Source organism: Lates calcarifer, linkage group LG20, assembly GCF_001640805.2.
Source record: "Lates calcarifer isolate ASB-BC8 linkage group LG20, TLL_Latcal_v3, whole genome shotgun sequence".
NCBI classification, from domain to species: domain Eukaryota; kingdom Metazoa; phylum Chordata; class Actinopteri; family Centropomidae; genus Lates; species Lates calcarifer.
Genome location: NC_066852.1, coordinates 18,286,807 through 18,312,826, shown reverse-complemented (window position 1 = coordinate 18,312,826; position 26,020 = coordinate 18,286,807). Strand labels below are relative to the sequence as shown.

Below are 26,020 nucleotides of genomic sequence, written 5' to 3'. Positions count from 1 at the left end.
GAACGTGCGAGTTCATTCCTCTACCCGCCACGAGCTGTCTCCAAGCGTGGAAAGTATCGCTAGTGTTAACTCTTGATTTGCTTCTGTTTCTTTCACTTATTTTCTTCTACTATTTAGCGCATTAATAACTAGCTTTGGCCGAACCCGTCTCGTGACATCACTTTGCGGTAGTAACTCACTGTAGCGTCTGGTCTGCTCCCAGGCCATGAGAGGATGAAGAAGTAGCGCTGCCTAGAGGACGTATTGTAACGTCTTGTGTTGTAAACGTAACGAGGGCAACTAAGCTAACAGTTACTAATGCTAACTTTGGCTCTGTTGTGATAGCAAAAATTTGCACAGGCCTAGTACCTTTGCTAAAAAATGAATAATTCTTCTCGTATCACTGAAAGGGAAATAATCATCAAAAGGCAAGTTGGAAAAGCACAGATGTAACCAATAAAATTAATGATGACTGAATTCCATTTAGCTGTTTCAGTTCCAGTGGCCTGGTGTTGTACAGGCTGGCACTAGTTCTGATTTTTATAGGTAAAAACAGCTTGATAATTAGTGTCTTGTTCAGGCTTTTTGCCCTAAACAAATCATATGACTTTATCAGCTATTGTAAATTCAAGTCTAACAGAAGCCAGAAAAGTTAAGCATGTTTTTTTTTTTTGTTTTTTTGAGAAATATGGCTTACTCCTAGGTTCTCTAAATCAAAAAACTCTCCTCTTATCTTTTGATAGCTAAAACATGCAAGCAGTGCAGGCAAGCACTTGGCAAGCACACATATTTCCCATCAATTACTCCAAGAAATACTTCGATCTCTGTAAATCGGGGGCAGCTGACAAGACACAGACAGCTCTTGGCACAATGGAGTTGTTTTATGAATGACATCTGGATAACAAGAACACCTGCACTGGGTGACCCTGCTGGAGCAGAGGAGGAATGACGTTACAGAGGGATTCAAGTGGACTGAGGCAGAATTTGTCTAAGATGTGGACGATAAGGAATTTTGTTGTTTGTGTGCTTTGCCAGAATTTACAGCTGAAAGACTGTCAGCGGTTAAACCCATCTGCACCTGGCAAAATGAAGTTTGTTTATCCAAGGTCATCTGGTGACGTGGTGGTTCAGTGGACTGGTGTTGACGGTCTGGCATATGACCTTTGCCATACTTGTCTTTCTCTTTCTCCCACTTTTATGGGCTATTTGTGCTGTGTAAAACATAAGAAATGAACGAGAGGCTATTCTAAAATATCCAAGTAATGAGTTTTCTAAAGCTTAGACAGTTCAGAGTTCACATTTTCAGCCCAGAGCTACTGAACATCTGTAAATTCTGACCAACAGCTGTTTCTGTTTTTCCAAAGGCACACTGCAGAAGAAAAAAAGACTTCAGGAAATCCGATTTTCAAGAAGTTCCAGTGGTAGAATCGCACAAACACACAAAAGGCAAAATCTATACTTCACGAGAGAAATATTTACTAAAAATGTCAACCAACAGTCAACAGTTGCTTTTCAGTCTGCAGTAAAGCTGTCAGATTCAGAGTTTCCTTTCATCAAATCTCTAATGATCTAAATAATACTAAAATACTAAATACTAATAAAGTATGGACCTCGTGGCATGAGTTTTTACAATTAATGTTCCCTGTAAACAGTTCCTGCCAAAGGGCTAAGCACGCCTTTAGAATTTTAAACTGCATGAAAATCTGATTTGCCTGACTTCTCCATTCTGCTCTTGGGAACAGTTCACATTCATATGCTGTAAAATAATCATTTCAGTGAATTGAGAGTGACATTTTACCCCTGTGAACTGTGAAAGATGAACTGAATGGAGCCAATATCACATCAACTGAGCACCACTTGAGGCCAATATCCAGCTACGATCAGGGGAGGCCTGCAAGATGATGATGTGACACACTGTGACAGTAAAAGTTTCCAGTGAAACCAAAGACTGTCTGAGCTGGTGTGACATGTCTTCCAGGTGGGGTGACCTTTACTTCCTGCTCCAACTGCAAGGAAAAACACTGCTGACATGTATAATTAGCCACCACCAGTAAATCATCTTGATTCTTGCGTGCATGCACGCACACACACGCACGTCTCGTGTGTTAAAATTAGCATGGCTAAAAGTACGTCTCATGTCAGTAACTGAACATCGTGGTCAGCAAGGCTTCCACTCCCTGTGGCTGGTTTTAACCTTTCAAAAGCCTCCACACACCAGCCACACCTTAAAATACTGAACATGGTAGATTATGTTTTTATCTAAGTAAGATCGGGTAAGATAATCAGGTTGAATTCAAATTTAACTTGATCAAAGTCTAAAACTACTTACTACTCATCGACAGAAAATTATTTTGCAAACTTCATGATACTGTTCTATTTAGGCATGTTGGACATAGAACTACTCTGGAATAACTGGACTGAAATGTTTATATGTCAATGAATATGTTCAATAAATCTTCAACTCTTAGTTTATATGACAGACAGAAGAAGTGGTATCCTACAACGTGAATAACTAACACATAATGAGATATTTTCACAGGAACTGTGATCAATTGTATAGCACCAAAATGTACTTTTACAGTTTAATTCCAAACATTTTCCAAGCCAGGTACTTAATATGATAACAATAAAAATAACCATTCCACTTCCACTAGAATGAGGTTAAAAATAAAAACAACTCTTAATATTTCACTTATGTCAAAGAAAATAAAAGTCTCTGCTCTGAATAAAAATATTCCTTAATCTTCTCAGGTCAAGGTCTCCAAATCACATCGACAAAATAGTTTTTTCTCCTTGGAAACCAATTGGGTGCCAGTGACTAAGACAGAGCGTTGAAATCATTTATTTGACCAAAGTCGTCCGATTGCACATATAAATCCAGTGACAGACTATCAACTTATTCCATCTTTATCACTGTGCCCTTGAGCAAGGCAGTGACCCCCAGCATACCCCAGAAGTTCTGCTCCTGGCTAAACCTGGACATACATCTCCTGCACCTTTAACCCACTAATGAAATACATGTATGGTCAATAGGGAAAAAGCATTCCTGATTACACTGAGTGCATAGACAAATACACAAGAAAAAGATGCTTGGGGGGGGCTGATCTTCTACACAAGTGGTCCTCAACCTTTTTTAGCCCCAGAACCCCAAGAATGAATGATTTTCCCTTTTTAGCCTTATATTACCTGAATTATATACTATTTCACAAGGAGCAAAAAGTGTTTGTCAGAAAGGTTAAAAACACATTAAATTGATATACAGTATTTAGCATAGTGAAAATCAACCTGTTTCCCCAAAACTACCCCCTGGCCCTTGGGCTGAAGACCACCTTTTTCTAGACAAATGGTTTCATCAGATTGAAGACTAGTGGAAAAAATAACAAAAACAAGCCTGCCCTCTGGTGGCTAAACAGGAGGACAGTGCATGCTGCTGCTACCAACAGTAAAATAGTAAATAAGGCATTAATTTATACATCACACACTTCATAACTGCAAATAGCACTTGACAGTTCACCACTAACAACTGAAGGGTTTTACAGATTTCTCTGTGTTCACTATTTTACACCAAAATGGGACAAGAGTTGTATTGTCCAAATTGTGTCAAGAGGAGGGGGAAAAAAATCCTTTCTGCTGTTTTGATTGAATAAAGCCAGACAGTATGCCTTACTGAAAGAGAGAGAGAGAAAGAAAATGATGGACACTGAGGGTTTGCAGGCTCAGTAGATAAAGAGGACTCGGGTGCGGGGCAGGGTGGAGAAAGTGTCAGCCATCTTGCGAATTCTGGCGTAGTTGATGAATCCTCGCAAGAAGAGCAAAAAGCCTGAAGAAGAAAAAAATGGGACCATGAGACTGACAGTACTGACTAGGTAACAAACACACACTGGCACTCTGACTGGGTTTTTAGATTGAAATTATAAACCCAAATAAAAGGAATATAAGAAAAAGAAAAATGCATAACTGGTCATACCAACTGAAGTCCAAGAATAATACATACAGGAGTTTTGAACCGCTCACACCCAAATACAGAGTAAACAGAGTCACATCTGGCTGATATGAACTGAACTCAGTGAACTGGTTTGGCAACATGTGAATGAATGAGTAATAACCAGGACACACAACAGAACACACAACACAAAAATAGTCTGAGGTTAAGAAAGACTGTCAGGGACATGAAGCTCACCCACTTGAATCAACATTACAAAAGATCAACTACATTATAAAATATCTGTCTCTTTGATAAAAATTTATACAAGACTGTTGAGGACAAACATTAAGTTGAAATTAATAAAACTGATCAAATAAAACCAACAGCACTGCTAAACCTCCATTAACCGATTTCTCAGCCATTTGGAGGGAATTCAATCAACTGTAAACAAAACACTGACCTGTTGCAACATTATAAATTTGATAAGGTACACGTGTAAGCAAACAGTTCTCTAATTACATGTCCACCAGATACAGAGCAACATTAGCATTTATGTTTCTGTCCACCCAACAAATCCCTTTTAGCTCTGTTTGGTTTTCACTACCTCCTGCAGGACATATCTGGCTCCTTACAAAAAAACTTACAAAATGCTCCACTATGTTGAAAAGCTAGTCGCTAGCTTATATGTCTGTTATATCACTGAAACTGTTCTATAAACACAGTATATATACACAACATATGATGCCTCAACACTGTTACAATGGAGTTCCAGAGAGTCTCACAAGCAAAACAGAACCATTTGATTCCCTGTTTGATTCATTTAAATGCAGAGGTTGGCTACTTACCCAACACCAGGAACACCCACCACAGCCAGTACTGTCCATCAAAGTAACCAGGGAAGTATGTGGAGAACTAGAAACCCAACAGAACGACAGAAATGAATGGTTAGAATAAGTATGGCCTGCGCTGGTTTCACTCAAATGAGTCCTGCATTTTAAAAGTGAATGAAGAGAGCGGCAGAGTTCTTAAGAAAAAAATCTTTGAGGATACAGCACAGTGCCAACAAGCCAACCACTACAGACACAACATTAAAATACCAGAGTGGTGTTTGGGGCTTTTGAGTTGTTTGTGTGTACATAAAACCACATTTTATGTGTTTGTATGTGTGGTGTGTAATGTGTGTGTGTGTGTGTGTTTGGGGGTGGGGGGGCTCATACCCGCACTATGAGGATCCATTTGATGAGGGAGAGGCCAAAGCCTGAGATGGCTCCATAGCGGCCAGCTGCAGAGGTGGTCAGACAGAAAGACAGGAAGAAACCAATCCAATTGAAGAGGAATGCCACTGGAAGGAAAAGAGAGGGTGTTAGACATGTCATCATTAAAAAAAAAAACATGAAAAGGCAGGAAATATAATTTTACTAATTTGCGGCTCAAAGAGGGAGACATTTCTGCGCAAATGTTGGAAGAGAACAGACAAGCTGGAGATAAAAACAACATGTGAAATGCGAGAGAGAAAAACAGAGGAGATTGGGTGACTAACTGAAGAAAGTGAGCATGAAGATGCCGTCGTTTCCTATCCTCAGCTGATCAGCATCCTCAAAGTCATCTCTGGTCACAAAGTCTTCATCCTGTGATGGAGGAAGCAAGAGAGGGGAAAAACAAAAACAGAAAAGTGAGCTATTTAAGCACTCAAACAGTCTTTCCACAGTCAAGCAAGGAATTAGCAAAGCTTTCCAGGGCTTTACCTTTAATTAATTTGAAAGTATCTACAATCTTTATCTATTTGATAAAGTTTGTCTTATTTTAACCAATTTACAATGATGTATATAAAATTGTGCCACTACAACACAGTGATCGAGATCAAAGTGAACGTGGTTAAGCATGGGCAAGCACCTGCTAGGGGAAACCAAGCTCTGCTGGCAACAGACAGTAAATACAACACAAACAACCACAGAAACATCACAACACAGCAAGTGATAATGACTATCACTGTCACTTTACCCAAAGGTCTGGAGTCAGTCAAATACAATCTCTTGATTTTGTATATCTATCAGCTAAGCACTAGCTAGCACTATATATATATATATATATATACACAAACATACAAGAAAGGTGGGGTACTGAATACATAAACACTGTAGGTACATCTGTGTCTTCACACACCAAACCAAATACACTTCCTCTCATCATACACTCTCCTCCCATCCCTCCCAGTTACCTCCAGTGAACTGCGAATTACATCATCAAAAGTCTCCAGGCGTTCCCTGTGCTGAGGCTGCTGCTGAGCGCAAGGCAGTGAGTGGCAGAGAAACACAACACCAGCAATCAAACAGGGTGGCCCCACATGCAGTAAGGTGCAATGCATCACAGTGACCACTAGAGGTCAGAGATTAGCTGTCATTTTCCAGCAAGATAAGATGGTTTTGTTTCACGATTCAACTCTAACAGAAACTGCAGTTTTCAGGACAAGTCTGCTGCAAAGCATGTATGACTCTCTGCTGCTTCTAACAGAGAGATGGCATTTGTGCATGAGCTGTATCTGGCAAGCCTGCACATGGGAGGTTAGGAGTTATTGGCATGCTGTACAGGATGAGGTGTGCACTGCCTTTTGTAAATAAAAGGTCAACTACACAATTACTGGAGAGGAAACAGTTCCCAAATAGAGATTTTAATAACACAAAATTAAGAACACAAATGTTTGCTAGCACAACTGTGTCATTAAAGCTTTGGCAACTGTTAATGTGTCTAATTTCAAATACAATATATCAACAAACATTACCTAATGCAATTTTTAAAAGATATCAGTAAAGATGGCTCTTTAGTAATATGGCTCAATGGGAAACTAAAACATGAACAGCTGATAGAGAGATAAATCCTAAGGTATTTCATAACCATTTTCAGAGTGCCTATCCAACACTGCTACTAACTAGCAGTCTCACTAGCTAGCCAAACAAAAAATAATTAGTGTGCCACTGGAAATATTTGTTTATGTGGCTAACGTTAGCTACATATCTGGTTCAATATCTGTACAAAACATGTAATCAGTACCGATTTTACCACATAGAACTCAATTTAATACCCCTTTCATGTTTTTACCAGTTAAAGCATGATGTACAACTATAAGCAACAATGAGGCCTACAGTTATTTATTGACTGAGTTCAGTGATTTTACCTACAGACACCCTATTTTATTCTGTAATTTTCTAGTCAGTGCATTGTGCACACAGTGGTGCTGGGAAACTGAAGCATTTAACAAAACACCTGGCACTGTGACATAGACTGTGCTTATTACGTGCAAAATCGCCTTTAATATGAGTGATGACAGAGGTTTTTCTCAACCTCTGAGAATCCACAGGTGTTCAAACCATCAGTTCATGCAGGAAAGACAAAGAGTCACAATCAGATAAGTGAAGTACACAACAGAACTTTTTGTGGTGGCATGCTTAGCACTTCCTGCCTTGCAGAGAACATAAGAAACCTTTGAGCACAAGCTACAGTGAGTGTTTATATACACAGTGAATGTTATCACAGACGTATAGGAAAAAAAAGTGAGACACTCACTCTTCCGGTTACCAGGGGAACAGTAGTCTCAGCTTTGCTTCTTTCTGCTTCATCATAGGATGGTAGCGTAGTTGCTACGTTGTATGATGGAGGCTTGGGGAAAACACAGTCTTCTTTGTAGTCAAAGTAGGCTGAAGAAGAAACAGCTTGGTAACAAACACAAAGACAGCAGTCTTTCCAATACAAAGTCTATTTCAAATTGACAGATAGCTGTTTAGTAACTACGTTACATATTTACACTCAGTGGCCACTTAATCAGGTCCAATTCAACTGTTCTGCCATAAAGTTTACTTTTATGATATCTACAGTGTTAATGTTTTTTTGGCACAGATGTGTTGATTAAATTTTATGTTTTAGAATTTCGGCCATAGTTAGTGTAGGTAGTGATGTTCTGCCCTGCTTATGTCCTGTTCATCTATACATATATACATACACAGAGTATATATTCACCTTTCAGCCACAACCTTAGAACTGATTTTAGTGTTGTGATATTTTCAATGATAAAACTAAAGCCAGTGTTTAATGTGATCTAATGTGTTCACATAAAGTCAGCCTGTGAAGTGTGAGGCGGAAACACACTTGACAAATGGAGAATTATTAGCCACAGTTTCCTACTAATCACCACTGACAACAAAACAACCTCATAGAGTTTGTTAGATTACACCAACAGTGCCGTTTATGCAAACTCTGATATAGTTCACAGACCAAATGTTTGACAGCCCCAACAGTGTTAATATAACTTAGAACTAGCAATTATTTTTGTTATCAATTAATCTGCTGATTGTGTTCTCTCTGATCATTTTGTCTATATAATGAAAATACATATTAAGTTGGAACCAGAAAAAGTTTCTAGGCTGCTTTCTAGGCTTCAAACATGACTAAAATAATTATGTGGTTATCAGAACAGAATAATCATTAACTTTCTGTTGATTGACTAACCAATAAATTGACAAAATTATATTGATAAAATTAAATTGGAACTGGTTAATTAGGAATTGGAGTAATCAATACAATTATGAGGTCCACATAGGGTGCACATTACTGAGTTATTTATTTATCCTTCTGGAGCTATAAAACAGTCATGTTTCCTCAGGTTGTCTCTGTGCAACCAGACACAAATATGATTCCCCAGTGTGCCACCATTACATATGACCTCAGCACCATTGAAACATCTGGATGAGTCATGGTCTTACCAGCATTGTCCACTGCGATGCTGCTGTACGGTGGTGGAGCATCAGCTGCTACCTGTGGACTCTCTTCTGGGTCCTCCTCATTGGGCAACTGCGGGAGGTAAGAAAACCACTTCCCCATTTATTTAAGGTTACTAGCATATGTGTCAGCACTAGCTGCCTCTTATTTTAAATAGATAATTTTAGATCCCCAAGAACTTTCACACTGCCTGTCTGGAGTTAAATGACACTGTAACACCCTAAATGAAGTTGCACATGAAGCATCAGTTGACCAGAGAAGGGGAATGGAAACTGTCCATACATCAAAAAAGGTTCTCAAGTACACATGAACAAGAAGAAGAAGAAAATTAAAAGGAAGCCACAACATGTTTCTCACTCTATAGCTCATTAAAAGCAGGAAACAAATTAGCAGCTCAATCAATTAAAAAAAAAGCCCTGACCACAGTTTGGTCAGTCACTTCAAACACAGAACAAGCCAGACTCAGCTACTTCTTACTCCTGACTCAGCTAAACAAGAATTTAAAAACCAAGCACTTTTTGTCAATTAACACCTACTGTCTGTTTCCTGGGAAGGTCACTGAGGTGGTACTGAATACCAAGTAACAGTCTGCACCAGTGGGCTTAAAGAGGTGTAAATTACAAGCTAATTAACAACACCTTCATTTTCCTTTGGTAAGGTTAATACTTTATTTTACAGGTCCCATAGTTTGCTACAAAGGAACTTATATCCAGCTGTAAACTCATAGGATTACATTACAGGAAAATGGGGACAATGGTGACTGACAACTAGTACACTTTCAAGTAATTAATCTTAATTACTTGCTACTGTAACCGTATGAGTCCTGTTCTCACCTGAACATACAAAGATATTGAATCTGACTGTGGGCATGTTTCAACGTTCTGAATGAATTTAATATTTGGTTGGGTTAAAATAAAGGAAGTTCAAAATAAACACTGTGCATGACCCAACCCCAGGAACTTGTTCCTCTTCAAGAAGCACTAAATAAAGTAGTACTTTTCAGAAAACTTTACAGGAAATAATCAAGAAGGTTCATTCCCTTGGATAAAGCACTAACTACCCATTTGTACACTCCTCTCCTGAAGCCGTTTTAGGCACTCACCTCTTAGTCAAGTTTGATAGTGTGTTTATGTGTTGCCAAACAGGTTTTTAGACAGCCACATTTCTAATCAGCCACAGAACTTAACTGGCTTTCTACCAGAGCTGTCTCTAATGCGTCTGCACATTAATTATTACTGCAATCAACCACATGAGTAGGCTTATAATAAAGACTGTCTGCCCCAGTAAGCAGGTCAGCTGGCAGATTTGGCAGTTAAGCTAGATGACCAACAAACACACCCACTGCTGCTGGTCATGTGCTCTCTAGACATTAACATTTAACAGCAGTGATAAATTTCATTTCTAATTTGTACTCGTTCAGTGACATGCTTCACACTTCTTGTTACAAGATACAGACTGATTCATTAAAAACAGACAGATGAAATACACTTAGATTTGTTTTAGGAACCTGGTTTTGGGGTCCCAGTTATAGCCAGAATTATCTCTATAAACCTGGGGCTTGTGCACTGTTAAAGATGGGACTGGCCAAAAGAACATAAAGTAGTTATAACAACAACCAGCCACAACAGTAAAAAAAAACACCACTTACACATTAACGCACCAGTAACATTAATCCAGTGATATAACACACTGAACGAGAGCATTCTTCAGTACTTTCACTATCGATACTCTGAATAAATGGTTTTTACTTGTAACAGAGTATTTTCACACATAGTTTTTATTACTTTTATTTAACTAGTGGGCACCGACATTATTATACACAAAGGGTTTTTAAAAGCGTTTGCTAGCACAATTCATCACTAGCTAAACGCTCACAATCAGAAAACGCCCGAACAGACACTCAAGTTCATATTCACATTCAATTTATCATTTAGTATGTGAACAACTGAAAAGCTAGCCAGCACGATGTCGTTAGCGTCAGTGTAGCTAGCATGCTAACATCTGCAGATGAAAATAACGAGGTTCACGGCAACATCACTGACCTAATTGACACCAATATTGACACTCCGCTTCCCCGAAAAGGAAACCGTCATGTTTAGCAGGGTGCCACCAACCCAAAGCGACACACCTGTACGGCTTCCTTAATCAGCTTTATTAACGCGTGATGTTAAATCTTTAACGTGTTGGCTCGCTACCGCTTTGTCGTACCTGCTGATATCTGGCGCTCGGTTCGGCCATTCCGGTTTGAACGGCTCCTAAACAACGACAGGAGAAACACGCCGCCGACAAAACCCAGCAAACACGAAATTATATAACAGTACAAACTGTAAACTCAGTCCTCGCCACAATGAACAGCTGCTTCTCCCTCGACTGCTCACACTACTGTCAAGCTATAGTAAGAAGTCAACATAAAACACTAGGCTTCCTGTTTGCTTTTTCAAATATTATCCATACTGAGGAGGAGTGCTGCACCTGTATTACCTTATTGGAAAAACACTATCATTAAAAACGCTAAAATAAAAAAGGAGAGAGAAAAAAAAACTGACTGTTCTGTTGAGGTAGGCTAGATTTAGCTGAACCCAGTTTACCAACTTTATCCTGTTTCACAGAATTTAAAAAAATAATAACTTTGATGCGAGCACACCTTATTAATTGAAGACGTTTCTACCACACCAATTTGACAGTGGCTACTGAAAAAAATGACCTTGTAACATTTGTGCCTCAAACACTAGTCTAATAGACTAATTTTTTAGACAGATACAACGTTATTAACACTTTACTGGGGTTTTTCCAATAAAGTAATGCGCAGGCTCCATTGTTATAACTTTGTTGTATTTTCGTTGTCATGAGGAACCGCTCATTTCTTGTGCTTTTATTTTGAAAACAATACCTACCAAGTTCCGACTTATTTCCGTTAGCGTGACGCAGCTCTTGCTTTCCGAGCGATTGACGTCATTGGCCACAACAAACCCTGCACTGCCCCCTTTTGAAATTAAGTGAAACAACCATGATGATTAGTACAAATGTTAATCTTAAATGTTAAGACACAGCTTCAGCCAGGAAAATTAAAATAAGACAAAGTAAAAATGAGCTGTAACCCGAAGATAATCGGGTAAAGTATTTTTTTCTCATTTACTTTATCTGCTAGGACAATTTAAAATAATAAAAATAATAATAATAAAATTGTTCTGCTTTTCAGCTCTCTGACTTGAGGATGCCTGTGAACTGGACACGGGCCACTGGACAACTCCATCATCAATTAGAATGACAGCTTAACTATGTTATGAAGCTGCCACTCATACTTGCTACTACTCTTATCAATTTGCAGACACAGACTAGGTGGGGAAATAACTGCACAAATATTAGAGATAGGTGTATTTTATTGTTTGTGCCTGGGAGACTCCATCTGAACTGACACTGACTGACATCAGTACCCATCTTCAGACTCATCATACATTTTTTTCAGAGTGGGCAACAAAAACAGAGAAATGCAAGTGGGTCTTGTAAGGTTTTATTGTATCTTTATCTAAAATAAAAAGGCAACAACAATACCTATGACACTTTGGATGCAAGCTTAAGTGTTGAAGAGGTTTTATATCTCAATTTGACACCTAGTCAGGTTACTCAGGGTTCTGGTACCTGAGGAGCACAGGGTAAGTGGTGCCTATGTGCTTTTGGTTGTAGTGGTGGCAAACAATCTCCACATCGTAGAAACTGAACTGGACTTTGACACGCTCATTGGGCGAGGTGAGGAAACAGAGAGTGTAGAGGGCAAACTCGAACTCGGGACTGACACCGATGAAGATGCTGCCCTTGGGTTTTATACCGTTCTTCCAGCTGAACTGTAGTGCCAGGATGTGTTTGTTCTCGTCTGGCTGCAGGGAGAGAAAAAGAAAAACCAAACAAATGGCAAGCAATGAAAGAGAGGAGGAGGACGAGGAGAGGATGGTGACAGATGGAGAGACGAGTAGGACTGTTTGACAATAGCAGCTGTGGGCTTGGTCTCATCAGCATGAAGAGAGGAGACAGGGAGGAAAATGTGAGGCTGAAACAGGCTTGTGCCGTTTACAGCGTCAGCAAGTCATTATCAGTTGTTATAAAGAAAATATGAAAATAGTATGAACAGGTGCTGAAAATGACACTACAAATTAGACTTAGAGAAATGAGGAAAAATAGAAAACTACTTAAATGCACTACCTGAGCATGGAAATACTGTATAGAAGCCCATTTTTGCCAAGAAAAAAAAAGATTAAAAATTGTAATTACAATTTCTGAGATAGTATCAGTCAGAATTTTGACTTAAATCAAGCTTTTGACTATGGATCTCATAATTTTGAGTTAGTATCCCATAGTAATTCATGAGTAAATTAAACTTTTGACTTACCATCTCATGATTTTTACTTTTTGTCCCACAATTTTGACTTAGCAGGTCAAAATCTTTAACTTATCTCATACTTTTGACTTAGCATCTCATATTTATTACTTAATCCCATAGTTTTTTTTATGACTTTTATGACTTTTTCATAAGTCTACTCAGTTAATGGGCATCCATGAAGACTTAACTGGAAGAGATACACAACTTCTGGTAAGACTGCCCTGCTGGTGAACTCAGCCATCCAATGATTTGAACATAATCGAGTTCCTTAGATCCAGTGTTCTATGAAAATATGTTGACATGGAGTATGCAGCATAATACTTGGAAACTACATGGGGGATCTGTGACACTTATGAAAAACAGGATATGCAAAAATAGAAGACCTTTTTAAATGAAATGTGTGTAAACTCACCTCAAAGAGTGAACACAAACCTGGCTATACTCAATAAAGACTTCACATAAAAAAATTAAGTGCAGATAATTCAACTAAGTTTGTAGTTTACTAAGACGTCTATAACTCCTGCCCCTCATCGTAAGCATGGGGCATACACAGATGACCTGGCATATATCCTACAATTCAAAGATTTAACCGACCCACAGGCCCAAAAGGAGGTGAGAGACCATAACATGACCGTAGCAGGATGTGAGCTTTCTCATCAATGCGCAAGAAGGACGATGAGAGCAAGATAAGAGTGCAAGACAACGTGGGTGAATAGAAAAAGTGAGAAAAAAAGGAAGAGTGATATGTCAACTATGGATGCTTGTGTTAGTGGAAAATTACAAATTTAGCTGTTGTAAGGAACACTGGAGGATCAAAGAAGAGACAGAAAACAGTCAACAGTCTTTCTCACACACATTATATACATATATATATACATATATATACATATATGTATAATATAGCCAGAAACACACAATAACAGTATACCTGGGGTGAATTTGCATTGACGCTGTAGCCTTTGTAATCAATGTGTCCCAGCTTCTCTTGTAGGTAGAGCTGGATCCAGTTGTGAAAGCCGATTACAGTCCGCCCTCCTCTCGTTTCCCCAACAAACACATGTTCAAACCCTGAGGAGTCTGGCCTAGTGGGGGGCAGAGAGGAGAACATCACACCACTTACACATTTGCTGATATGTTGTTGTGCTAACATACTGTATGTATATTGTCAGTAATTTGTCCTGTGGTACTTGTTAATACATGAAGAAACAGATTTTTAAAAAGTGTCATTTCACCAGCTCGTGGTCACACCCCGATAAGGTGTTAATTGGCTGTCTCCATACTGAACATGCTACAAAAAAACATCCTCGCTGACAATATGTTCCATTCAGAGCAATGCTCACTGGCACGTGTTACACAGAGCCACTTTCTCACAGTCAGTTACTATAAGAGCGCCAGATTCCACCGGTGAAGTTAGTGTACATTTAGGCACTGTGCCAGAATCCACCCACCTGCTGGACCCTCTCCTCGCATAAAGCTCAAACCAGATCCTGTACAGCTGCTCCTTGAACTGGGTCTCATCCTCTGGAGAGAGGTGCTTCTCTACCAGGTATTTATGGGCTATCTGCAAACAAACAAGGACAAAACTGGTTTCGGATCTTGTTCTGCGGTTGTTTTCATTCACTGATGCCACTATTAGATGTTTATGAGACAGTATATTAGGCTTACACCTAAAGGATAATATGAAAAACCATTCAGAAAATGAACCAGACCCAATCTAATAGAGTTATGAGTAATAAAAGTAACAATTCAGTCTTTGTGAGAGTCAGTTTAAATGTATTGTATGACTATTTAACAACTGAGGAACTTCTGATTAGTTCTCATTAATTCTTTAGTAGAAATGGACCTTTATGAGGCACAGGAAAATAAGACAAGTTTATTTCCCAAAGTCTCCACAGGTACCTTCATAGTCGGAGTCTGAATGATGGAGTCCAGGAACTTGTGGTTCTCTGCCACCTCCTCAGGGGTTACAATTTCTGGCTCACCAGCGTCACTCTCGTAGTTATCCAACAGGGAGATAAAGGCTGCAGAAACAAACACAGACATTCCTCAAAAAAAGTGATTTTGACCAGTCTGGGACAATAAATAATAAACAATTTTTGTCTGACAACCTTTTTATGTCTCTAGAATTAGAGACATTAGATCACAGTTTTATGCATGGAATATTCTTTTTGCATTTTTAGAGCCTGTTTTACTTATTTTTTTAATCAGCATGTTGTTAGTTTTTCTATTAATGTGACTGTTGATTTTGGCACACACCTGACACTTTATTTTGAAAAGCCTGGATTCAAGAGTACAATCATTGTTGCAGTTCATGAAAAGAAGGCACCTGCTGTTTAACCAGGTCAGTGGACAGTGACGCAAGTTGCTAGAGACTGTGGACAAACTAAGTACAAAAATAGCAGAGAGGGAGGAATTCTCCTTTTTTTCAGTGGGACATCAGCCTCAGACTGACCTCTTAATACCAACTGTTACATAACTCAGTTCTCTATGGAGCTCTGTATGAAGGCGCTGCTTTCTCTAACAAGCTGCACAACATGAATGTGTGACAAGAATCATCAGAGCGACGTGTGCCTCAGCAGATATCATGCAGGGGAAGACTTGAATGAAATGCCTATAGTTGTAGTTGGAGCATCTTTCTGCATCCAGCACAGTGAACTCTGTCTGCTCTGTGGTTACGCAATGTGCCACCGTTTGTCATAAGGAGATTATGAGTTGGTGAAAAAGCTGTACTCTGAAGGGAGGAGACGGGGGGGGGGGCATCAGACTAGCAAATGGGGCAGTGGAATGTGTGAAGAGATCATGTCAATTCAAACATTTTTTGGCAGTGCAGTTGCATAAGAGGCAGCCACAGACGAGTGCCACATTCAGAAATAAACAGTTGGAGGTTGCTTCATCCCTCAGACATAAGGGGAAAACACAAAAGAAATATAGCTCACTCTGGGCTAAAACACAGTCAAATGATTGTGTTAGAAAAACAACTCTAAACATTCCTCTATCTTCACACACTTACCTAAAAACGTCTCCTTTTTGAAAATGTTCTCGTCGACAAATGTAAAAAGAGGATATCCAGCCCCATCATTGTTGTCGTTGATGGCCATGCTGTCTCCAGCTTTGCCCTACAGCACGGAGAGCAAAACAAACTTTCAAATCGGATTTGTGCAAATAGGTTATGTAGGCTCACTGCTCTCTGTTTTTCCATAAAGATCATAAATCACTGTTCAACAGATGATCTTCTTGTGTGCCTCCAATGACATTATGCACTCAGTCAGAGCTAATTTCTCAAAATGTATGTTGCCACTGACTACAACTAAACCAATTAAAATATAAAAATGGAGCAAAATATATACTCTCCAGAAACCATAAAATGGTTCTGCCACCTAATTGGAGATGGCAGATTTCCTGTAATCTCCATTGTTTCCTGTCACTTAGAGGTTCTATATTAATATCTTAAAATGAGTGTTGTGGCTGTTTATTGAAGTTGCATGTGATAAGATGGCACATAAAACCAAGATAAGGCCTTTAAAGTAAAGATCACTAACTATACATCAACTGCAGATGTGTTTAAGGACCACATGGGATGTTAAAGGTCAAACATGTAGGCAGCAACTGCAAATAATAATATGTCTTAAGTCATGTGTGTGTTTGGTGCACCTGCAGAGAGATCCTGTAATCTTTTCCAGGCTTGAGTCTGTTGATATCATTGTCCCATAGCTCCTGCACCATGGCCGACAGCTCTCTGTCACTCTCAATCATGATATGACTGCTCGCTCTTGTTCTTGGCCCCGCAGTGGATGAGCTGTGGATTGTTTAGTCTCACAGTAACACTTGTCTAACAGGAGAGAGAGGAAAAAGTTAAAAGAAGTGTCTGCTAGGTTTTCACTTTACCTTGGCTAAAAATGTAAGGGTTTCTCAATGAAAATTTGATATAACATATTTGCACTCATTATAACAGTTGTGACATTTTACAAAGTTAATACTACAAGACGAATAGTAGCTTACTTAGTTCTTACTGTCCACTTTACTCTCTTTTGAGATTATATTAGGTTATATTGACACCCTGTGGACAAAATTTTGTAAATGTAATTAACTGAATCTGTCATGTTGTTATATTGTACATAGAGATTATAAAAAATATTTTTATTTTATTATAAACTCCACAGTCACGTCTACCAAGAGATCTCAAACATCACACACTTGTTCCCTGATACAAGTATAATAGATACAAGTTAACATAGGCCTACGACAGTCCGAAATACTGTAAAAACACAACATGCTCCACATCCAGGCAGAGTTTATCCATCCAACTTGACACTTGTGCACCAGCACACCACAGCCACCACTGCATTCCAAACACACACACAAAAAAAACAGCACAGACAACAGACCACACATCCATAACAGTGAGATCTGGGAACTTCATCATCGCCATCCAAGCCACTCGGGGCCCCCCCATCATGGAACCACATCAAAATCCACTGACCTTTTCACTTGGTAAAAAGTCTAGCCTCGTCCCGTTTCTATGGCTCAGTGAGGTGGAAACGGTGGTGGTTAAAAAGGGTCAGTGAAGTTCCTCAGCGCTGGTCAGGTGCTGCTGGTGCCACTCTCCTGTGTTTGTGAGAGCAGGTGTCTTTAGGGGCATAGTAACAGTCGAGCCGGTCCTGTCAGTCAGTGTGTATTGGAGAAAGACAGGCAGGGGCTGGCGGGGGAGAACAGAGAGCACGAGGCAGGGGATGGGACAGGACAGGAGAGAGGGGCCATTTTAAAGGGTTATCCCCTGTCAGCAACTCTAGCCAAAGGGATTACACCATGTTGTCGTCTCTTTTCAATCTCAGGCTAAAACGTGGGCTCTTTGTTTCTTTAGTATTTCATTGTTTCTCTCTGTCACAGCATAACCTCTGGATTACACGGTAAATGTGGGTCATGTTTCAGGTAACAAGATGTTGTAAAGGAGAGAATACTTAAAGCGCTACAGAGACCAAGTGTTTTTTAATCAAACAGAAAAGAGTTTTATATATGCATACATTCATTAATAATTGTATTTTTAAACTTTTTGCACTGACGGCCATCTTTACACAACCATTAAAAGAGCAGGGTTTTCCTTTTCTTACATAAATAATGTATTATTTGTGTGAAAATAAACATTTACATATCATCATTTTACAGCAGTGCATAGGAAGTGGAACTCCTAAGTCTTGGTGCTCTAATTCACCCCTTATCCCCCACCCCCTGCTGACTCATACAGGTTTAATACGTGGATGAGTCAGCAGTGTATTTGTGCGTTTGTTTAAGACACAATACCAACTCTCTGCAGGTGAAAAAACTGCGATACACAGGAAAAGTGAACCTCTGCATGACTGGAACAAGATCACTGTTAATGTAACCAGTAGTCACCAAACTGTGGAAAAACCTGGGTGAAATTATAGTAATGTTATATGCAAAGCCTACATGTGGTCTTTCAGTATGGTTCAATAGCAACTTAACTGACATTGTTACATCCACTATTTTGGCTGACAGACTGTAGATTACTAGATTAATTAGTGCTGTTCTTTCTATGAGATCTTAACATAGATCTTTCACTGTTTTTTCTTCCAGGCATGAAACACAATGTAACTAATTTGACAGTTACCATTAGTCACTTCTGTGAATCCAGTTTCCATTTTTTAACACCTTTCTTGTAACTCTTTTTAATGGAGTCTCATATTTTTCTGCTTCGTAATCACAGTCAAGTGTGAATTTGTTGTCCAATATTGTTTTTACCATTTCACAAGCTTTTCTAGTAAAAACCTCAGAGCCCAATTACTACCGTCAACCTTTATTTGAAGTGTGTTAAGCTTGCTAAATAGCATCTATACCCACAGTGAGAGCAGAAGAGCTGTGCTAGCACCAAAGGAGCATTTTTCAGATTCAGATCCAGAGAGTAAAACAGCCAACATGTTAACTGGTAACATTTATTTTGAGGAACAGTATGCTGAATGCATCTTGACAGGAATCTGCAGGTCCTGTACTCAAACATTTTTTTCTATGGGAAAGTGAATCCATATGCAATTCAAGACTGAACCACAGATTGTCCTTTTCCAGTCCAGACCAGCATCAGTTCTCAAAGTATTCTGTACTTTTGAACAGTGAGGAGCAAATGATCCAGTGTTGAAAAAGAACTGATTTGATGCAGGGTTCAATTTCAAACAGAACTGCTTGCATGAGATAGTCCTTTTGAATTTGAAAAAAAAAGAAAAAAAGTTAACATTATACAAAATTATTTTTGTATCTAGACATTATCAAGGTTCTGTGGCCTCTCTTTGACACTAATATTTGGCAAAATTAAAAGAACAGTTGTACAAAGGAGGTTGTAAATAAATCTAGTCAAAATCATTCCTCAAAAAATTCCTTTTAACCCCACAATCCCTAAATGACTTTCCAACACACACAATCTCAGTGACCCATTCAGAGGACCTACTGTCATGAATAACTGCAGCCTCAATATTACATTCTGTATGGACAAATACATGCGACTCTTAAAAAAAAAAAAAAAAGTAAAAAAAAACCTATTCCCCACAACCGATCTCATTAAAGTCCTCTTTCCAACCACCTGACTTTCATCACAGGGTGTGCAAAAACATGTTTCTGTAAATCTAAACACAATTTTCAGTTGAGAAAAAAAAAAGCATCCCAGGAAAAGATGACCTCTCTACATAGCACATAGTGTCTGTCTGAGGGAAATGTGTTTCCCCACTCTGGTAGTCAACCAAAGCCTGAAAAAAGGAAGAAAAAAAACTAACTCTGTCTTGGCATTTTGTCTGGGTGATGAAACCCCAGTTTCCCTCCATTGCTTTAATCATGTATCATTGTGTTTGTATAAGAGTGGTGGTTAGATCATAACATTCACTTACACCTTGAAGTTTGACTGAAGAAGTTAGCTGTGTCATCATTTTGACAAGTGACAAAAAGCTAGCCAGAGGGTAGATACTTTATAGAGCGAGCAGGGTATTAAATATGACAAAGAAGAACAAACGCAGCATCCTTCTTTTTCCCTGTAACACTCACAGGGGGTAGTTCGATAGCTGTTTAAAAGCAAACGCAATTTACCACACTGAGCTTAGTCAGTGGCTCCTGGGTTGTAAGCCTGCAAGATGAGATGTATGTCCAATTAAGGAGAGTGAAAGTAGATCTGTGGACATAATCTACAGTAAAATAAAGAGAAATCCAACCGATTAGTCTTGAATTAAAAGTTCAGCCCTATGACACTGTCATATTTAAAGGGTCTGAAAGAAATACTGTATGGTCGCTAACCACAACTCTGTGTGTCTATCCTTGACGGTTATACCCAAAAGAGTGAATTGAATTTCTAAGATTACCAGAATTACCACAGCTTTCTCTCTTCGGGAAAAAAAGCTAAAATTGTTCTTGCTATTCTTGACTAAATACTTCTGACATCTGTCATATATTAAGTAAAGATGAACAATTTTGATCCAGGCTTTGAATGTTTTATACCCAAGATGCAACATAAATGATGGTACCGATGCAAATGGCTGTAGGGGCACCCTTGTGCTAATCCAGACATAATGTGTGCCATAGGTGAAGTGATGGTTAAGTGAGTTAAAGTGCATTCAAATGGAGCATACAGCTGCGAAAGCACTGATCTGGTGTCAGTCCTCCTCATCACTCCAGAAGGCATCTTCTTCATCAAGATCCACACCGTGGAAGAGTCTGCAACAAGAAGGAAAGGACACGTTCAACCACTGTCTTTACAGATAGACAGGAAGTGTCAGTGACTAAATGGCTGAAAAAAGAAACAAATCACTCACTGGTTGTAACAGGGCGAGTGTGGGTTGTTAAAGTGACTGTATGGGTTGACTCTGCTGAGGAGGCCCAGGCACAGCCAACAGAAGTATTGTTTACACGAGGTACAGGTCATCTTGTTACAGCCATCCACTTTCTAGAGGGACACAGAGACAAGGCATCAGAGGGAGAGGACTCAGCAAACATGAGTAGTAACTGACATATTCTGGGACTGAATATTAGCTACAGTTCAGAATAGGTTATAACAATTTAGAGAGAGTTAGTGCAGTTTAACAGAGGTACTAAACATGGCTTCTGGAAAAGCTAAGGGCTACTTTGAACTGAGCTGTGCATCAAACACAGGTTACAGTTATATTTGTGTTATGCTCTGTTTATTTCATATCTAAAACTGATGGCAGTAAACACGGATCCCTAATGATAACGTTCAAAGCCTGTTCTAATGCACTGTTACCAGCAGGGGGAGCCGGACCTGTATATTAGTTCCACAGCGAGGGCAGCATTTGCAGTTCTCATTGAGCCAGTCTCTGCTAAAGGACTCTTCCACTGCTTTCTGGATCACCCTCTTCCCATAGCGCTGCTCCATGAACTTTTTCCCCTCAGCCGTGGCTGACAGGTACTCATCTTTGAGGTTACGCAATTCATCTGTGGCACAAGACAGAAAGCAGGGTTATAACCTGGTAAAATGTGGTAGTAACTGATTCCTCTTTAAAAGCTTAACCATTCCTTTGTTGGTATATTTGACCATTACAGCACCTAAAATTATTATTATTCACAATGTTTCGACGCCACAAGAAACTTCATGATGCATGCTTAGCATTCAAAACCAACCATTAACCTCCACCACTATAGAACACTTAACAAAATAACTACTAACTACACTTTTTGTTGTAACCCTTGAAAACCAAGTGACTGTATTCCCAGTAACATTACCTGCATTGATTTTACAGTGGGAAAGACCATGATAGCCCAACTTGCACAATGTGCAAAAAGCATACTGGCAGGCCGAGCAAATGCCCATGGTTGTGTCTGGCTCCACCATAACAGCGGTGCCACAGTGCTGGCGGGGACAGTAGACCACGTCGGCCATGAGGTCCAGAGTGGACTGGAGCAGTAAACGGTCATAACGGGCAAACAGCTCCTCATCCACCAGCTGCTTCACCTGAAAGAAGACAACAACTGTAAAGTGACTTCTGAACTACAAAAAGATACACACACACAAACACACTCAATCTACTGTACAGCTCTCTTACCTGCAGTGGTGTGGCTATGGAGGTACATTTGGGCTCAGGGCAATTAAGGCACTGAACGTTGCCGTCCCGTATTTGGATCTGGAAGTATTCAGTCATACAGGCCTTGCAGTAGACGTGCTGGCACTCCTTAAAGCAGAGGCAGTCTGAGCCCAGCTTCTCCACAAAGCAGATCCCACAGCAGAACACCTTGCCATCGAACACCCTCTGGCGCTGCACCTCATCAAAGTCCAGGAGCTGAGGTAGGAGGTCGACACGCGGGTCCATCAGCAGGATGGCCCGCGGGTCCAGTTGAGAAGTCAGCGGTTCAGACTTCTCCTTCTTCACTTCTCTTTTCTTGTCCTCAGCATTTTCAGAGTGACTCCCACACTGCGTCAGAGCTGAACATAATGGGCAAATGTAACAGTGAATCCCAAAAAATAACCAAAACAATGGTGTTTTACATACATTTCTATTTTTGTAAAACTAAGCAAACTTAGTAGTATCACAATTCACAGGACAACAGTAGTAAGAGAAAAGTGGAAGAGCATAAATGTCCTTGTGCTGACCTACTTCTCCTTTCAGCTTAACTCTAAATGAAATGAGATTACAAAATATAACGTGATCAATTTTTACATATAATTTGCTCCTTATATTAGCTAATGCAGATGTACCCACACCTTCATTCATGTAACAAAGCACATACTGTACCTGTGGCTGCGGGGTCCATTTTCCTGCGTTCACTACCTGCCTTACTTCCTCCCCTGATCACTTCAAGAGGAGACTTGATGCCCAGAAAGTCCAGGGCTTCTTCTTTGAGGAACTGGATCCATGTGAAAAGAATCACACAGCCTTGGTTCTCTTCCCACAACTCATCCAGGCGTCTGCAGACAAAGCTCATCTGAGGGGGTAAAATGGAAAACAGCAGGGAGCAGGTATTGAGAATAATGCACACAGTAATTAACAGTCATCCACAAAAAATGTGGTATTGTGTGTTTGTAGCCTTCATGTTGCTTGGCTAGTGTGTGTTTTCAAGTCCATTTATATGGAGTCTTTTGTGAATCTGTCAGACATTAAAGTTGTGCGTTAGTCCAGTTTAACCAGCTGGAATTTTGTATGGCTCATGTAACACCTTTTGCTGCCACAAAGGAAATAAATGCATGGCGATGCTCTCCTGACGTCAGCAGAAATGAACCACAGAGAAAATCTTAAAGAATTACAGCAATCACAGCTGCCTGAAAAAATTACTTTGACCACCTCCACGTTTCCTACCCTCAACGGTCTCCTGTCCTCAGAAAGTCTTTTTCACAAAAACAGATGATGGAGAAGGGGTGGGGGGTCAAATTGTCACTCAATATTCAGGCCAATTCTCACCTGTGCTCTCGTCATCCATTTAGAGCTGACGGTGAAGATTGGTGCAGATGTGGATGGATAGTCTGCAGGAAGCTCAAAGTTGAGCACCAAAGGAGGTAAGAAGCAGACATTATAATCTGTTTGCTTCTCTCCTGCAACAGACAGAGGAGATATCATTACATTCCTCATTAGAGCGTGTCAAACAAATTGCAAGATTAGGACAGAGGAACTTTATGAAAATCATCTACAGTACTGTGTAAAAGTTTCAGATATTAAAAGTGCCTAAAATGAGGAGGCCATGAACAGTTTTTATTTATCAATTAACTTCACATAAAGTGCACCCTTTGCCTTTAGAACAGCATTAACTCTCCTTGACACACTTGTGTACAGTTTTTCAAACTACTTGGCAGGAAGGTTGTTCCAAACATCCTGGAAAACTTGCCACAGTTCTTCTGTGGTTTTACGCTGTCTCAGTGTCTTCATGTATCCCACGCTGAGTCCATGATGTTGTGTTGAGCAGACCATCTGCTGCAGAACTCCTTGCTCTTCTTGTGGCTGAAGGTAGTTCTTTTTGACTGTGGCTATGTGCTTGGGGTCATTGTCATGCTACCGAATGAATGTGTGACCAACCAGCAACTCCTAAATGGTACTGCGTGATGGATAAGAATATGAACATCTAATATGACTGAAACTTTTGCACAGTACTGCACATTGCAGACTTAAATCACTACTGCAAAACAAGCTGTGAATGAGTTGTAGGCCTTGCTTTTATGGCTTTTTACACAGCTTCCCTGACAGCTCTACCTTTAACAACAATTTTGAAATCAGGAGGAAGCTCCAGACAGAGTTGGATCTCTCCCCCCTGTGCCGAGTCTGCTCTGCGGAATACCTCCTCATCATAGATACTTGCTAAAGCAAGCAGCTCATCCTCCTGGGCTTCCTTGTCCTCAGACATTTACATTCCTGCAATAACAATAACACACGCGACATAGATCCACTGTTATAAAAGTGCAGCCATAGCAACTAACTACAACTACCAGACTACCAGAGAGCTGTAGCTTATTGTATCAGCACAAAAACAAAAGCAGCATTTGACATTTGTACATTTGTAACACACTTTCATACATTGATTTTTAGATCAAATGTTGGCTAAATATTAACCTGGAGACACTCGTAAAAGTGGACCATACCGTTTCTACCATTTAGCCCAACCTCACTGATGTAAGTGGAGTAAACAAAACAATACTCTGTTTGTATAACGCAATACCTTGCAACAGCACCGCAAACTATAACCTTCAATGAAGTTGAATCAACACCTGTCTAAATCAGTTTCAACACAAACTTAACATTACAACTGTTATGAAAATATGATTTACTGCAGGACTGCTGTTTTAGACTGCTTTAGCTGTAGTTCTGTATTTAATAACCTGACAACGAAGTGTACGTACATGTAACTAACGTAGCTTCGTTGTGACATAACATCAGTTAGCCTTCGCTGCCACTGGGCTAACGCGGTAGCACGCTAGCTAACATAAGTTAACTTTATCCATGTAAGACGCGATCGTCGTTTACTGACAATTTAACAGTCTCTCAGATCACGTTGAGTGCTGTTGCGGTCAAGGGTGAGCTGGCAAACTTCACGCCAGGAGGACAGTTAAGTTAGCGAAGTAGGTAGGTAACATTAAGGGAAAGCGTTCAAGCTAACTAGCATGTTAGCTAATGTAAACAGCGGCTATGGCTACAGTCGGAGCTCGGCCCTGCTGTAACTTTTCCTCAGCCGCAGCAACCAACACTGCCACTTCTCTGTTACTGCTGAGTTACTGCTAACACGATAATAAAGTGAAAATAACACGTTTCTTACCTTCTTACCGACCCACACACTACTGACTCTTGCCCTCTGACTGGGTCATGGCTGTGGAGGCAATTTGCAGCGGTGTTGCCAGGTTTGACAAACGAAAAGCAGTCCAATCAGAGCTCAGACCCGACCCAGTCGTCATAGAAGGAGCCCGATTTGTACTTCTCATCTGGTGGAAGGGGATTTTTGTTATGGGACGTACTGATAACTGTCAATGAATAACTGTGACACTGAAGAATTTTTTTAAACGTGACGATTTTCAGTCAAATCCTTAATTTACAGGAGCGACTTTTCCCCATGATTTTTAAGCGGATTTATGGGTAATATAAAAATATGTGTATCATGCATGCATGTACTTTATATCATGTATGTATCAGATGCGGCTGACTTGACTATATCGCGACTGCTCTCAGCTATTACAACGCGATAAATATGTATGTCGTATGAACGTTAAATTATGTTTTGTTAAATCATGACAGTATATGGTTAGAACGGGAAAAACATATATCAACACATTATATTTTTAGATTAAATTGCTCAATGGCAGTATTTAAAATTACCTCCACCTACATTAAATGCCGCTTACATGATAACGCATCAATTATAACATCCCAGTAATACAGCAGTTTATATATAATAAATAAGCAGTCTGAATGTGGCCATTGAGAATAAGTACTTTGACTTTTGATACTTCAAGTGTATTTGCCTAATAAAACGTTGTATTCTTATGTAAGTACAAT

The 26,020-nt window shown here is 39.7% G+C and overlaps 3 protein-coding genes across 5 annotated transcripts; all 3 read right to left on the bottom strand.

Moving 5' to 3' along the window:
• Positions 1 to 2,547: 2,547 nt before the first annotated feature.
• On the bottom strand, positions 2,548 to 11,078 carry LOC108893424 (NEDD4 family-interacting protein 1-like). 2 transcript variants are annotated; one of them, XM_018691435.2, is made up of 8 exons: positions 10,883 to 11,078; positions 8,659 to 8,746; positions 7,466 to 7,596; positions 6,123 to 6,182; positions 5,445 to 5,532; positions 5,122 to 5,246; positions 4,750 to 4,816; positions 2,548 to 3,799 (listed from the first exon to the last, which is right to left on the bottom strand). In XM_018691435.2, the coding sequence occupies exons 1-8, from the start codon at positions 10,910 to 10,912 to the stop codon at positions 3,696 to 3,698; spliced, it is 693 nt and encodes a 230-aa protein (XP_018546951.1). In that variant the 5' UTR covers positions 10,913 to 11,078; the 3' UTR covers positions 2,548 to 3,695. The 2 variants fall into 2 exon arrangements, with proteins under 2 accessions (XP_018546951.1, XP_018546952.1); XM_018691436.2 differs by lacking the exon at positions 6,123 to 6,182 and having other exon boundaries at positions 2,806 to 3,799; positions 10,883 to 11,077.
• A 1,110-nt stretch (positions 11,079 to 12,188) lies between these two features.
• Positions 12,189 to 16,813, bottom strand: endou2 (endonuclease, polyU-specific 2). Its single transcript, XM_018691433.2, has 6 exons — positions 16,701 to 16,813; positions 16,060 to 16,165; positions 14,949 to 15,070; positions 14,498 to 14,610; positions 13,978 to 14,131; positions 12,189 to 12,549 (listed from the first exon to the last, which is right to left on the bottom strand). The coding sequence occupies exons 1-6, from the start codon at positions 16,800 to 16,802 to the stop codon at positions 12,295 to 12,297; spliced, it is 852 nt and encodes a 283-aa protein (XP_018546949.1). The 5' UTR covers positions 16,803 to 16,813; the 3' UTR covers positions 12,189 to 12,294.
• Positions 16,814 to 18,983: 2,170 nt separating this feature from the next.
• rnf14 (ring finger protein 14) lies at positions 18,984 to 25,451 on the bottom strand. 2 transcript variants are annotated; one of them, XM_018691429.2, is made up of 9 exons: positions 25,287 to 25,451; positions 24,230 to 24,388; positions 23,447 to 23,577; positions 22,784 to 22,973; positions 22,097 to 22,473; positions 21,777 to 22,005; positions 21,316 to 21,488; positions 20,852 to 20,982; positions 18,984 to 20,753 (listed from the first exon to the last, which is right to left on the bottom strand). In XM_018691429.2, the coding sequence occupies exons 2-9, from the start codon at positions 24,378 to 24,380 to the stop codon at positions 20,693 to 20,695; spliced, it is 1,443 nt and encodes a 480-aa protein (XP_018546945.1). In that variant the 5' UTR covers positions 24,381 to 24,388; positions 25,287 to 25,451; the 3' UTR covers positions 18,984 to 20,692. The 2 variants fall into 2 exon arrangements, with proteins under 2 accessions (XP_018546945.1, XP_018546946.1); XM_018691430.2 differs by having other exon boundaries at positions 24,315 to 24,388; positions 25,287 to 25,364.
• Between the last annotated feature and the right edge of the window lie 569 nt (positions 25,452 to 26,020).